Below are 14,551 nucleotides of genomic sequence, written 5' to 3'. Positions count from 1 at the left end.
GATCTGGGGGGTCGCAGTGTGTGGGATTTGTTAGGCTCTGTTTTCCTTGAGGGTAGATGGGGGTGGTGGTGCTGCTGCTGCTCTCAGCTTGCAACTCATGAGGAATCCTGCAGCCAGGAGAGGCTCTACCAGAGGCTGAGACGTGGGGTCTGCAGGTAGAAGATGTTCCCACTCAGGAGAGTGTCCTTGGACTGTGTAGTCTTGGCTGGATCTTGCGACAGGGCCTCAGCCAAGGCCCTTTTCGGTATAGCCCCGGCCCTTTCCAGAGTGTGTATGTGGAGTGCTGCCCCTGAAGCAGAGCCAGAACAGCTTCTGGGCTGCACGGGGAGAGGTTTGTCCGTCTTTCCCCCCAGCACTGACCTCTCGGTCCTTGTCCCTTGTGCAAAACTGTCCCACAGAAACCGCATCAAACCTTTGGCCCATGTTTCCTACTGGGCTGCCCATGTGCTGCATAACCTCTCTCCTGCCCTCAGCATCACACAGTCTAGCCCTACGGCAAGACTTCTCATTTTTTCAGCTATTACTAATTAAGAGGCATTAATTACCCATTCATTTAGCCTGAATGGAAAGTAGCTATTACTCTCAGCTTGGGTGACATAATTACGTTGCAGCCTTCACTGATTTCTTGCTAAAACTCAGAATCTTTTTGTCCTCCTGGGATTGCAATCTGTGCCTGTTTCAGCGCAGGATCTTGTTTCTTGGATGTATATTTTTTTCTTGTACTAAATTTACAGCAAGGTCATTAAAAATTAACGATTGTACAATTATGCATAGAAAGTGCCAGTGCCTGCTGGTAGCTCCGGTGCTGGCTGCGGAGCTTCTTATTGTGCTTTCCCTGCTTACTGCTTATCTGCTTTCAAGGATGTGTAGAGAGCCCTTGGAAAGCCCAGACTGTTTTGTGATCGATGAATACCTGGCTCCAGGGGTTTGACTTCTGAAGGCTTCCAGAATTGTTCATTTTCTCTTCCCAGTTCCTTCATCTGAAGGACAAATGCCACAAAATACACTGCTGCCCAGGAATTAAAGGCTACCTCTTGATATATGTATTTGCTGTCGTTAATGCCGCCTTCTCCTTCTCCACAGGCCTTGCCTTACGTGTGTCTCCTCATTGCAATGCTCTTCTTCATCTATGCCATTATTGGCATGCAGGTAAAAATTTTAGCTTTAATATTGGCCGTAAGTAGCCTGGTTCAGGGTGCAAATGGGTTACTACCTCTACAGCAAGTTCAACACCTAATTTAGGATGAGGTGGAAGACTCTTCTTGTCTGGTGTCAAGTAAATTAGAAGTGCAAAAAAAGGCCACTTTTTCTACCCTTATTGCCAGGCCTTGTATTGAACGTGGCCATAGGTGTACAGATATTTCTGGTCATACAAAGGGAGAGCATGGGCAGGCAAACCGGCTGAGGGTGACGACATGTGGCACAGCATCTCTGGAAGCAGTGGTGGGCAGCTGGACACGGCCCTTCCTCTGGGTACGGGCACATCAGTTGGCTGAGATCAGGGAGCAGCTCAGGCACTGCACCTTTCTGAAAATAAATGAGAAAGTTTTCTTGGCCTGAGACGGAGTTGAACTGTGGTGTTGGAAAGGGTCTGTGTGACAGTGAAGCACAGTAACCTTGTTTTTTTCCCCTTTTGATATCCACAACACATTTTTATCTCCCTCTTCAGCACAGAAATTATTCTAGCTTTTGAGATCCCTTAAACCAGGACAAATTATTTTCCTGCCTCTTCTTCCAACTTACTTGATCCTCCTTTATTTGTAACATCCACAAGAGGATGTGTTTGGCCTGAATGGTTTCTGGTTTCTGTGGCAGGTATTTGGAAACATTGCACTAGATGATGAAACCTCCATTAATCGGCACAATAACTTCCGTACCTTTCTCCAGGCCCTGATGCTTCTGTTCAGGTAAGTAGAGTACAAAATACCATATGACTTGCATGTGAACAGTAAATAGCTCTTTGGTTTGGCTTATGCTACTTTAGCTGCTGAGACTTAGGCATCCTCTAAGGAAGGTATTTGGAGTAAAACATCTGTTCCTGCTTCCTCCTCCTTGTCATTAATGGTTGGCCTGGCATATCTCCGAATATGATAGATCTGATTCAACACATCAGCATCTCCACAGAGTGACAGCCAGCACTGAGACACCCCACGTCAACTCAAGCAGAAGCTTAAATATAAGACAGAACTCCCCCAGTTTAATGGATTGATATGCTTCCTGTCATGAAGCTTACTTTTTTTTTTTTTTAAAGTGAGAATTCCTTTAATTCGTCATTTTTGCATTACTAGCAAGTTAACACTTCATACGTCAACACCACCTCTGCTTCTGAGTGAAAGTGTTTCCATCTGGGTTCATTCTGCCTGGGAACAAAGCATTTTCATATGAAAAAAAAAAAAAAAATCAATGAAATGCAGATTTTCCTTTTCAGACCCAGAAAAAATGAAGTGCAAGTCCTGCTCCAAATCGGGGCAGCTGGGGGAAGATTTTACTTCTCTGATGTGTGCCGTGTGGGGTGGAGACACAGTGGTTAATCACTGCTCTGGCCCCACAAGCGCCTGCCAGCCGCGCCGAGGCTCGGTTCTGCGGATTATGGAGCGCTTGTAACTGGATATCTTGCCTGGGATTTGGTTTGCATAGTTTCTGTGAAGCCAGACGGAAATGAAATTAGCCCTTTCTAGCTCAGAATAATCAGTTTCCTCAAACCCCTGAATTTTAATAAAATCGGATAATTATTCAGCCTTGTGTCCAGACCTCTTGGTCCCATTCCAGACCCCGGTGGCCAGCACAGAGGGGGCAGAGGCAGCAGGACCGCGATGGGCGAGCGGGTTTCTGCACAAGGGAACGGGGCACCAGCACTCGGTGCCACCCATGGGGGAATCTGCTGCGAAATTCAGGGTAGCCTGGAGGCGATTTCAGTTTACACTTGAGCATCGGGTTTTCTCAAAGACCAGGAGGATGGCTCGTGAGCTGGCTCTGTGTACAAATGAGCCTGGCTGTGAACAGCCCGGCAACAAGATGGGCTGTTCATGGTGCTGTGGAGGGATGTCCCTAAAAGCACCTCTGAGTGTGGTGCAGCAATTACAGAGGGAAAAATCTGAGGTTATATAGGAAGTCAGAGTAAGCAAACACAGTGACCCTGGCTTCTGATCCATGGATGCACATTGCAGGGGCTGGTTTATTTTGAAGACAGACGATTTGGGACTCCAAATTTTTTCCTTCTGGCTATTTTTCTCCCTATAGTATAAGTTAGAGGGGGAGGAAGGAAATAGTGAAGAAAACCCAGGAGACTGTCATGAGAAAGGGACCCAAGTCACTATGACCAACCAGACCATCCTGGTATTTCTGTATCTGCCTGATAATGGAAACGAGATCCAGGTGGAGAACCCTGTTTTTATTTCCCATCATCTCCACTGGGTTTACAGCCAGCACTAGGACAGAAATGTTAGCTGCTTCAAAAAGGAACAGTCTAAGCTCTGTTTACTTACATTTGCACTTTGTATTGGATGTGTTTAAATTAACCTGTTTTTATTCTCCATAAACCCAATAAAGCTCAGCCTACCTGAGCCTGTTCGATTTCTTTTAGCCCCCTATAATAGAAATGTTCTTTCTCCTTTCCTTTTCACGTCAGCAGGCTGGTAGTTCAAATTCCTAATGTAAATATAGTCTCTCCACCTGGACACAAGGTTCCACCCAATTAATTTAGTTAATTAGGTGCAGTAATACCACAAGGTGGATGCTCCCTGGGTCTGTAATGGGGAGGGGGTTGGATAAGCTCACCCTCTGCCCTTCCCATCTGCAGGAGTGCCACGGGGGAAGCCTGGCACGAGATCATGCTGTCATGCCTGAGCAACAGAGCCTGTGACCCGCTCTCCGGCCTCACCAAAAACGAATGTGGCAGCGATTTTGCCTATTTCTACTTCGTGTCATTCATCTTCCTGTGCTCCTTCCTGGTAAGTTTGTCCCCATCTCTCTCAAAGTGGAGGTGCCGGTGTGGTTCCCCCTTCCAGCCCTTCTCTCCCCGCCCCCTTGCTTCCTCCTCTCCCTAATTAAGATTTATACAACAGTACAAGACAGATTTACTAAAACCCATTTATCATCCTGGTGATAAAATCCTTTTAATACCCAAAGAGATCATTTAGTCATTAGTTTAAAGGGAAGGGTTTTGTCTTTCTTCTCACAGGGGGTTCTAATGTTTGGAATTAAGCATTAATCTGTTTTGTCTTGGTTTGTAACATGGTCCTTTGAAGAAGGGAACTGGGGAGGGCAGGGTGAGAATGGCCAAAATAACATCAGTTCGGAAGTGCTTGCAGCGGGCAGCTGGGAGCATCACACATATTTGATGCCTTGGGTTTTGTTTTGTTTGTCAATTAAATGCAGTGATCGTTTTTCTTCTGCAGTGGTGCCAGGAAAACTTTAGACATGAAAGTGCACAAAGCTGTTGTATTTGATTCATGCCTGTGGCCATCGTACGGGGCTGGGTCTAGGCTTTAATAGGTGCCAGTGTCTTTCTGATCACGTGCATGCAAAAAAACCTCTCTGCTCTTGGGGCTTGTTCGCTTCCTGCACCGCTGGGACAGAGGAATGGAAAACCAGGGACAGGAACCCAATTAAACTTCAAGCAGGAACAGATGAAAGTCACGGTTCCGGAATGTACCAAGAAGCAACGTATCAAACCTACATTCAATTCCATGGGTTTTCTTTAAAATACAAGATTTGATGCTTTGTGCAGCTAATCCCTGCCACCATCAGAAACATTTAGCCAGGAAAAAGAGACACACGTAGCGGTTTGATGCTGGGTTTAGGTAGACCAACTTCAGTGGCCGCTACTGAGATCCTTTGTCTGGCTGCTGTTGCCCCTTTGACATCCCGTGGTTTATTTCTTCTGCGTATATTAAAAAAACGTGGAGCCCTGAAAGCTTATACAAAGTTAACGCTTCGTTTACTGATTCCTTCTGCACTCTGTATTTTAAAGCCAAATTGTTTCCTTGCACAAATCCCTAACCCAACATCAGACATTCTCATTGTTATTTTCAAGTGCATTATTGTTTCTAAAGATTTTTCTTTAAAAAATCCCCAAACATCACCCCCCCTAGACTCACCCTCCTTGGCTCATTTCAGCCATCCCACTTGAAATGTAGTAGCAGAATTAGTCTGGAGCACATCTGTGCAAAATACAGCTTTGCGTGAGTTTTGTCCCTGAGTCAGTGCTCCCGGAAAATCCCGTGAAAACGCACCCTGGGCTCACTGGCAGAGAGGGGGGAGAGCCCTGGTGAGGAGCAAAGGCAGAGAGGGCAGGCTTCAAAAACAGGCAGCGGAAAGCCAAGCAGCTGGACTGCTACGGGACGGGGCTGTAACTCATTTCTTAAAATGCGTTCAGCACTTCATTGTAATGAAACATGTGGTTCCCCACAAGCCATTAAAGCATTACAGAGCCACAGCCTTGCCAGGAGGGCACGCTTTTATGATTTGTTCGATGTTGCACCCTAGACTGCAGGGAAATTGAGTAATGTATTTGATTTTAAATGTTGTTTCTGGCTTTTTGGGGATGTTGAGCTTGACATAATCTTCCTCCTGCAATTTACACTGTTGAAAAATATAAATTGAAATTTAAAAACACACAGGAACTTTAGAAACAGCTGTACGCAAGCAAGGGAAAACTACTGAGACATGGCTGGAGCTGGGAGCAGTGGAAAGGGACTTGGGATCAAGGGGTAAACTCTCAAAAGTTTTGCTGCCTCTTGATGCTCTGGGGGTGCTGTGTTGCGTGCGGGGTACCTGCAGCACATGAGTGAGCCCTGCTGACGTGGTTATGGTGCTTGCAGCCTTTAAGCAGCTTATTGAGAGCTGGTCTGGACATCCCTGTGCAGTACTGCATGGTGCACCGCAACGAGATCCTGGGGCTTGTCTGGGCTGTGCTGCACAGAGACCCTGCGAGCACCCGGGGAGCGGGGTGGCACGAAGTACAGGCTCGGATCCCCACGCCCAGCAGCGCTGTTTGGCCTGCGCGGGGTCTGAGCTGGCAAAGCCCTAACGCTCCGCCGCAGGGGTGGATTCGCGCAGGTTGCTGCAGAGGCAGAAGCCCTGTTTGCAGCTGAGGCACTCGCAGGGCTGGGCTGGGCTCAGCTCTCTGCTCTACAGCTTGGCCTGAAGAAGGCTCTGGGGTGGTGCAAGATACCCCAGTGCCCTAGTGTAGGACACTGATAGAGCGGGGGGCTGGGTTCTGCCCCCAGCTTTCTGTTGGGGTGGGCTCTAAAAATCAGATGGACTAAAGGTCTAGGAAGTCCCTGGTTAGCATTTGGTGGTGATAGCAATTCGTTATGGACTGTGCCTGTCTGTACTGGTGGATCATGTGTCCCAGCAAGAGCTGAGACCCCTTCCTCCTTACACATCACACAGGAATAGGAATTCTTTAAAACTGCACAAACGCCAAACCCCACTGCCCGATTTTCTTTAAACAACCAGCAGACCAGCCAGGGACACCCATATTCGGTTTGATTCTGCTCATCCCCACGTGAGAGCTCGCCGGCTGCTCCGCCGCACTCCCCCTTGCTCAGCGTGGTGGGGCGGAGGGGCCGCGCTCCCGGCAGCAGCTCAGCCTCCCGACAAAAGACACAACGAAGGTAGGAAGGGGCCTTGTGCCAGACAGGTCTTTATCCAGCACAGGAGCATCCGTTCCCGCCTGCCCTCCTGCTCTTCCATTCTGCTGGCTGCAGCTTGATCTTTTCCCACTGAAATCCTCGTGGCTCTTCCGTTGGCTTTAATAAGAGGAGAATCTTTATATGCCAGAAGCGTTTGCCAGGGTCTGTGTTAGACAGCGGCCGTTGGGGACAGGAGCCTTTTGTGTGTCCTGCCCCTCGTCTTTCTGGGGATCTTTGAAGTTTTGAGTTGTTATGAGTCTAAAATAGGACATTCAGACTAAAGAACGGGTTCTCTTCTAGCTGCTCTCGTCTTGATGTGCCTTGCTGTGGAAGAGCTCACATCACCCAGTTGGTGAAGCAGCCGCTGCAGCCCGTGTGCTGGTCTGTGCTGGTGTAGGTGAAGAAGGGGCAAGGGAGAGGTGCTGAGCACCCGGGCCCTGGGGTGCTCAGTCTGCAGGGCATCCCCAGCAATGGGCAAGTGCCCAAACTCCACGGTCAAAAGCCGCTGCAAACCTGCCACGTACTGCAGGGCTGGGAGTGGGTTGCAGTGTGCAGGGGAGGAGGAGGCGGCAGCAGCGTCCCCAGGGACCCAGGGCCAAGTTCGTAGAGTTTATTCCCCGGGGTGCAGCTGCTTCTCCTAGCAACCACACACCCTCCTAAGGGAATCATACCTGCTCCCTTTCCAGCTTCTTTCCTTTTCCTTTTTCTTTTCCTTTTCCCTTTAAGTGCCTTATTGCTTCCTCTCTGCAGATGTTAAACCTGTTTGTGGCTGTGATTATGGACAATTTTGAATACCTGACAAGAGACTCCTCCATCCTTGGGCCCCATCATTTGGACGAGTTTGTTCGTGTCTGGGCTGAATATGACCCAGCTGCCTGGTAGGTACACTGTTACATGCAGAGAAAAGGATATATATTGTGTATAAATATCATACCTATACACACACGAGCAGACTGTTTTAATGTGAGCTCCAGAAGGAAAATGACTACAAAGCTGGAGGCAACGTTGGTGGTGAATGCTCCAATTTCACTTCACTTCACTGTGCACTGGAGGTGAACAAACCTGATGTCATTACAAGGGCATTTCCTTCAAATAGACACGAGATAGACATAAACCAGCAAATCAAGAAAGCAAAACGCATCCTCCTCCCCCCACACACAGAGCCAAAAAATAATAGGGTAAATTCAAATGATCTTGGCTAAAAGGCCAAGTAGAAAAGCTGTTTAGCATTTCCAAAAGGAGTTTTGATTGCCTTTGGTTTCTGCATCCTAATAGGGAGATAAAAATATGCTGAATCTCTTGCCATTGGCAGCACTTTAGGTAACTTGAGAGTCTAGGCCTTGTTATACCTCATTTGTGCAGCATTTCTCTCCTAGTTGAGAACCACCTTAATGGTTTCACAAGTCATCTGCAGAGACCTGAGGCCACAGACAAAAAATACCAAGTTTTCAAGGTGCTATCTCTCCCATAAAGGAGATGATGTACCCCACTGCTTTGCATCTGAGTCAAGTGCTACAGGCCCAGACTTCATCATTTGCTTCCACCCACCTGGGAGGCAGCAAGGAGTGATGTGATGTTTCTCAGTGTAAGGGTGGTTTGTTGAAAACATGCGATTCTTAAACAGACATTTCTCATCAAACCCAGTGTTTTGATCTTGGAAGCCTCCTTCTAATGACATCAAATTGTAGAAGCAAATTTTATTCTTCTAAATAATATTTTAGCTTTTAGACTTGCAGTTGAAACGTAAGACGTGAGAAATAATAATAAGAAAATGCAATACGCCAAACTTTGGAAGCATTTCAGTTCTCAGTGAGCCTCTGATAAAATGTTCCTGATATATGAGTGTGTTAAAGGAGGAAACGGTTTTCTCACAGCCAGACGGCGAGGTGTTTGGTTTTATAGTTTTATCTCTGTTTTTTGTATTCAAAGACACTTGCAGGGAAAGCTGCACACCTGGGCAGCAGAGGAGTGGCACTGTGTTGTGGCAGACTAAGAACCACTGCTGAAGCATTTTAAGGAATTTTTTAAGAATGAGGGAATGGCTTTGACCAGTGATCACTTCTAGAGCAAGACTGACTTTAATATACTGCTTTTCTCTACTGCCCGGAGAAAGTTACTGCACAACAGTTCCGGTGACTGTGCTATTTCTAGATGCTCTGAGATACAGGTCACATTAATTTCCTTTTATGCTGCAGCTGGGGAATTTGCCTGTTGTGAGACTTTTTTATGTAAAGTCCTACTAATTTTGTATCCATTTTCCTCCCCACGAGTTACTCTGCAATGAATCTCCTCTGTAGTTGTAATGAAGCTGGCTCCAGCTCCTCCAATCTTTCCACCCGTTTTTTGTTTCCCTTCAGTAGAGACAGATGCAGAAAGTGTTTGTATAATCAGCATCTCAAACTCCCTGCTAGGATGCAATTAAACTGCTTTAAAATCTCAGTTAAATTGATTTAGGCTAACTTTAAATGTAAACCTATTCCAAAATGACTGCATTTCTCTGAACTGTGTGTGATTTTAACTAGCTCAAATCCATCCATACTATGAGCCTGCACATATACTGCACACATACCAGCAGCTTGTAGTCTCCAAGCAGATTTTCATTACCACATGCTCTGTAACACAAACAAGTCCTTTGTGGGTATTTGGCAGGCAGTAAATAGCTTTTTTTCCTTTTTCAAATCCAGTCCTATCTCTTACCACTAGAAAATCTCAATGAGATTGAAAACCCAGGAGTGCCCATCCTCTCCTTAAAAAATAGTCTGGGCTCTGATTAGCATCCGTGGGAGGAGTAACACACCTGCAAGGGAAAAAGTTACTATCAGTGTGCTTTTTTAATGCTTATATGTTCAGGAACTTTCCATCCATATGAGGCACAAGCATTAAGTTTACAGAAAGATGTGCTTGCTCTATTAGCTCTGAGCACAGAGGCTATATTTTGTGAGTCACTAGGGGCCAAACCTTTTCACTTCTATAGCTGTTAATACAGAATATGTTGTATTCTGAGATCCTAATTCTGGTTTTCTCTAACCTTGTTCCTGTTTTGCTCTGGTGTGAAGCTATTGATGTTGGCAGAGTGACCAGGGGCAGAAGTGCAAATCAAAGGACAGCCAAGACATGATGCTCAGGGCTGGATCCTAAAATATGTGCGTGTTCTGGATTTTCCGTGTGTGAATAGTTCCACTGAAATTACATTTTCGTAAGTGGGACTAATATTTCTGCAATTTAAAAGTAATCTGAAATCTATTCACAATTTAAGGCCAGAACAGATCTTTTGATCATTTGGGCTTAACTTCTGTGAAGCTCTGGACATGATGTTTCACAATAACTATTCATGGACTGAGTTTAATAATTGTCTTTTAAGGTATGGCTCCCAGCAGTACACTCTGCTTTAATCTGAAGACACAGGGCTTTAGAGGACCCATTTTTTATTCAACTGTTTGTTCCACTAGTTGGTCTCATTGAAAAAAATGTTGATCAAACTTTTGTTTTCCATGTCAGCCATTTCCTTTTAGCATTTCAGTTCCCAGTATAGACATGTGTAGGGGAATGGTAAATAATCACCATAACATAATTTGCAAGACTCCCAGGCAGTGTTACCTTATGCTTACATGCTGGTGAGCTGGTTCCTGCTTCCATCTGTCACTAATTCATCACCTCTCTCAAGGTCTCTTCTTTGATTGTCCCAAGGAAAAAGGAATTACAGTGTTTTTCCACCTTCTGTAGCTTGAGAGCCTTGATGAAAGATGCTGCATGGGTAAAAAGTACAAGTATTGTTATACTTTTGATATATAGATAATATTTTAAACATGAGCTTAATGTGTGTGTTTTCATACCTATTTCCAATATCACTTCTGGTTTTGTTACAAAATCCAACTGTCTGTAAAGTTTTCTGGGGAAAAACATTCAAGGGGAAGTAAAAAAAGCGGCTAGTAGGTGTTGTAGATGTGTGTCACTCAGTAGGGGTAAGTATGGGGAAAGAGCTGGAGCCTTGGGCTCTCAGAAGAAGAGAGAGCGAGAGAAATGGGGTACACACAGCAGTTTGGTCTGGGACTGGGATGTAATCAGGAAAGGAGTGAAAGCGCTGAATTTAAGGATGAATTGGGAAAGAAAAGAAAATTTGATTTTTATGAGCTTTTATTTGCTAAATATATGTAAAGTGAGTGCTTTATCTCTCCTATACCCCCCTTCCCAGCACATACCCCTTAGAGATACTGGAAATACTGGTCTTGCCATCCCATTCCCATCAGTTGCTCCCAAGAGCCAAGGGAGATGCTACTGGCAGCACCTTCAGTGGTCAGGAGGAGGTGCAGGTGCTCCCAAAGGAGAGCTTTTTCTTAGCTATCTGAGATAAAGGGATGCTGATGAAAAGAAACAAAACAGATTTAAACAACCTGGGAAATAATCCCTGCTTGTCATAATTTGCTGCCATGACCTTCTGAGGCAACGCGTTTGCTGGTTTTCAAGTCTTCTGTGTACTCTTAGTGTGCCCAGGGAACTGCTCATACATCTTTTCTACATGCTGATTTTAAAAAACCGTTCTAAAATTTTGGTAAAATTCTTGACTCAGTTAAACCAATATACTTTTTATAACCATGATTAGGCCTGCAGCCAAGACTTGCAGAGTTCCATTTGATCTGTTTCTGAATTAATAGTTTTGAGTTGATTGTGAAGGTTTTTAATAGAACTTAATTTTTCACATCCAAAAAAGCTGTAATATTGAAGGAGATATTCCAAAATATTCCAGCCTTCTTCATATAACGTACCAAAATAAACATAGTGAAGCCAAATCATCTTGTTTTTCTTTAGAGGGCATTTTGAAGCTTAGTACAGCTCTTGTACATGATTTGGTTACTTACAAAAGATTAAGAAATTTAATCCTGCTGTTAAATTAGCTGAAAATATTGTTGGGAGTTAATGAGACTGACCATAAAGCTACCTCGAGGTGTCTGATTTCACCTACTGGTAATGAAGGCTGGATTTTTCCAGTGCTGATGGCCAAGACAGCTCTTGAGATGACAATTTCTGGACTTCCAGCAAATTGCTTATTGCCCATGAAGCAGAGTACAACCCTGCTGGGGTTATGTAGGTGGTAACAGTGGAAGGTAAAAGTTCCCAAGCTCTTTTGAACCAGCTAATTTGAATACCAGTAATAATCCATTAAACAGGCTATTTGTGTGCTGCAGGCTCTGGTTTTGTTGGGCTGCTGCAGCATCTGGGCGGTGGGTAGGGGCCATCTGTAGGCAGATGCTCAGGCACAGGGAAGTAAAGCATCAGTGATAAAGGTAACCAAATGCAATGGTTGGAAATCATCACACATGGCACTGAAGGTTTCACAGAAGAAAATCCAACGATATAGATTTTGTTGAGCAGTTGGAAGTTCTCTCTCTCTCTCTCTCTCTGTTAAAGTGCCTCCTTCATTGCAAGCCCAGCTGCTGTCAAACTTTGCTTTTCAGTGTGTTTTGTCCTGCCAACTTCTCCTGTTTGCCTGGGGAAAAACTGATTCCTCTCGTTTTTTGATGTCATAACATCTGATGTTTTCTTTCCAGTTGCCGGATTCATTATAAGGATATGTACAATTTGTTACGTGTAATTGCTCCACCCCTGGGCTTAGGAAAGAAGTGCCCTCATAGGGTGGCATACAAGGTTTGGAACTTCAGAGACTCCCTCCAGCATTTTCAGTTCTGGTTTTGTTTCTTTTTAAACACCCCTCCACCCCCCAAGTGCAAATGCAAACTGTACAGAAAAGAAACCGTAACATAACTAACCCCTTGCCTGAAAAGAAGGAATGATTGACTGACTGCCTCCTTTTCCCTCGATGCATCTCTTCCCTGTCTACTCCCACACCCCAGCTGGCTGGAGACAGGCAGCTTTATGAGACAGTGAACCCCCCAGCTTCCATCCTGCTGGGTCTAGGTGGGAAGTGTTGGGGAAAAGCAGCACAGCATCTGAGCACTTTCTCTCTCTATATACACACCGGAGAAAAATGTCATCCTGAGATTTCTAGGGAGTAGCAAGTCCATTTTGTTTGGGCTTCGTAGCATTGTTGCTCGAGTTGAATGACCAGTGTTTGAACCCTTCCCTTTCCTAACCTGAAAAGACATTGGATCTGGGCACTGGTTAACTGGGTGGCAGAGTGGGATGGTTACCTCGGCTGGGGAGAGGTGAAGGGATGATCTTTTCATTGTGCAACACCAACAGCCAGAGATTGTCTTGGGAGCAAAATGACCTCTCTGAGATCATAAGCTATGATGGACAATCAGTGAAACCTCCTGCCTCATGGCGCAGGAGAAGTATACTGTGCTGGGAGCTGACCTGGGGAATTAAGAACAGATCTTGCCAAGAAATCAGCGCAGTGGACTTCAGTGGGGTCCCTGTTACGGGCAGGGATTTTCTTGCAGTCAGTTCATGGAGAGCAGAAGATGAAGGGGAGAGAAGTGGAAGCAGCTAGCATGGAGCTTGCTTTTTTCTCTTTCACTCCAACCCAGGTGTTTTCCACACCTTATTGGGGACTAAGAGTTAACCAGCATTGCAGACAAGGCATGAGACCCTGTACCTCCAGCCAGGGAGCAGGGGCAGAAGGGAGAAGCCACGGGGAAGCCATTCGCTGTAATTACAATTTTTGTCTCTCAGCAGTCTTTAAATTAGCTCTGGGCTATAAAACCTGAGTGGTATTTTAACTGCATTAGTTACTAAGGACAGGAATAGATGTTTTTGACTTGGTAAATTCTCTCCTCCACCCCCTCCTGCATCAGTGCTTTACATAGGAATTGAGACCCATGTCAGGGCAGCGGGCTGGTGTGTGGGTGCCTGCTTCTGTAGCTGTCCTGCTCGAGAAAGGGGTTTCATATGGGTGCTTAGGTCTTGGTTTCCCTCCTAGTTTAGTGGAGGTGATAATACTATCCTGCTTTTCCAGGGGTTAAACATTACTTAATAACATGTTGCAATATACTTAGGTCTCCTCAGATGACAGGCAGAACAGACTTGAACATAATAAGCAGGCAGCTCACTGGAAAAACAAAATGAGATTGTCATAGTCATGCTCCCAGTTTCAGTAGTCGGGAAAAGGCAAAGCAGAATTCCTTGCTGTTTCTGCATCCTTTGCTTTTGAGAGCAGGATTTTATTTACCACCAACGTGCGCTGAAGGTAGATGCCACTATTAATGGGCTGATCTAAGGGCCTTTTCCCAAATCTCTGCAATTCCCAGTTCCTTCTAATGTGCAGGACAGCCAGCTGCCCTTGGTGGAAACAACCAGTTGACATTGGCTTGATGAAAGAGGAGACCCATCAAATGCAGAGGAGAAACAGGTCCCCTTTCCACCACCCTCCTGCAAATCAAGTGCTGGGCTCTGGTTTTGTCAAACCTGAATTTGGGCTGGAGGAGAAATTCAGGTTTGCTGAGCTTTTGCAGGGTTGGAATCAGAGCAGTCTGTTTGCCCCCTGAGAAAACACACCAGGTTTGGCTTTTTGCTCCTCTCATAGTCCACAGGCTAACCTGAAAACCAAACTCTTCATCCAGTGAAAGAAAGCTCAGTATTTTCCCTAAGCCCAGTCTCTCCCTGTCCCATAACTCTGCCTACCAGCTCTCCCTGGCATGGTGAATACAGCCTCTTGAATGCCCGGTCTGGGGGGTGAGAAGGGGAAGCACCCCTCCACCCCCACAGAGAGCCAGCCAAACCCGAGCCCTCCCCACACCTCTCCCCCCGAGCGGAGACATCAATCATTCCCCACGGGGACCCCCGTGCCGAGGCGCAGCTCCGGCCACGGGACGTCCCTGCAGTGAGGAGGAGACGTTGGGCGTTGAAACACAGCAACGGAAGCGGAGAAACCTTTCTATTTACCCACCTCTTTGTTTTGGTTTTGTTTTCCTGAGAAATCTGATTAACCGGATCTCTGTTTTCTTGTCTGCTTTCCC

General features: G+C 45.8%; 1 protein-coding gene across 18 annotated transcripts in view; it reads left to right on the top strand.

The window, feature by feature from the left end:
* The window catches only part of CACNA1B (calcium voltage-gated channel subunit alpha1 B), a 307,336-nt gene that overhangs the window by 263,559 nt on the left and 29,226 nt on the right, over positions 1–14,551 (top strand). For 13 of the 18 annotated variants that reach the window (XR_006164766.1, XM_042786546.1, XM_042786550.1 and 10 more), the window contains 4 exons: positions 1,084–1,149; positions 1,816–1,907; positions 3,800–3,950; positions 7,389–7,516. Coding sequence is in view for 17 of the 18 variants with exons in the window: in XM_042786546.1 (XP_042642480.1) it covers positions 1,084–1,149; positions 1,816–1,907; positions 3,800–3,950; positions 7,389–7,516 (437 nt within the window). In the remaining variant the exon portion in view is untranslated. Of the gene's footprint in view, positions 1–1,083; positions 1,150–1,815; positions 1,908–3,799; positions 3,951–7,388; positions 7,517–12,184; positions 12,282–14,551 lie in introns of all 18 variants that reach the window. The other 5 variants (XM_042786548.1, XM_042786547.1, XM_042786545.1 and 2 more) reach the window with 1 other exon arrangement.

This window comes from Tyto alba, unplaced genomic scaffold, assembly GCF_018691265.1.
Source record: "Tyto alba isolate M040663 unplaced genomic scaffold, T.alba_DEE_v4.0 Super-Scaffold_11, whole genome shotgun sequence".
NCBI lineage: Eukaryota > Metazoa > Chordata > Aves > Strigiformes > Tytonidae > Tyto > Tyto alba.
The sequence above is the reverse complement of the archived record's forward strand: the minus strand, read 5'-3'. Positions and strand labels throughout refer to the sequence as shown.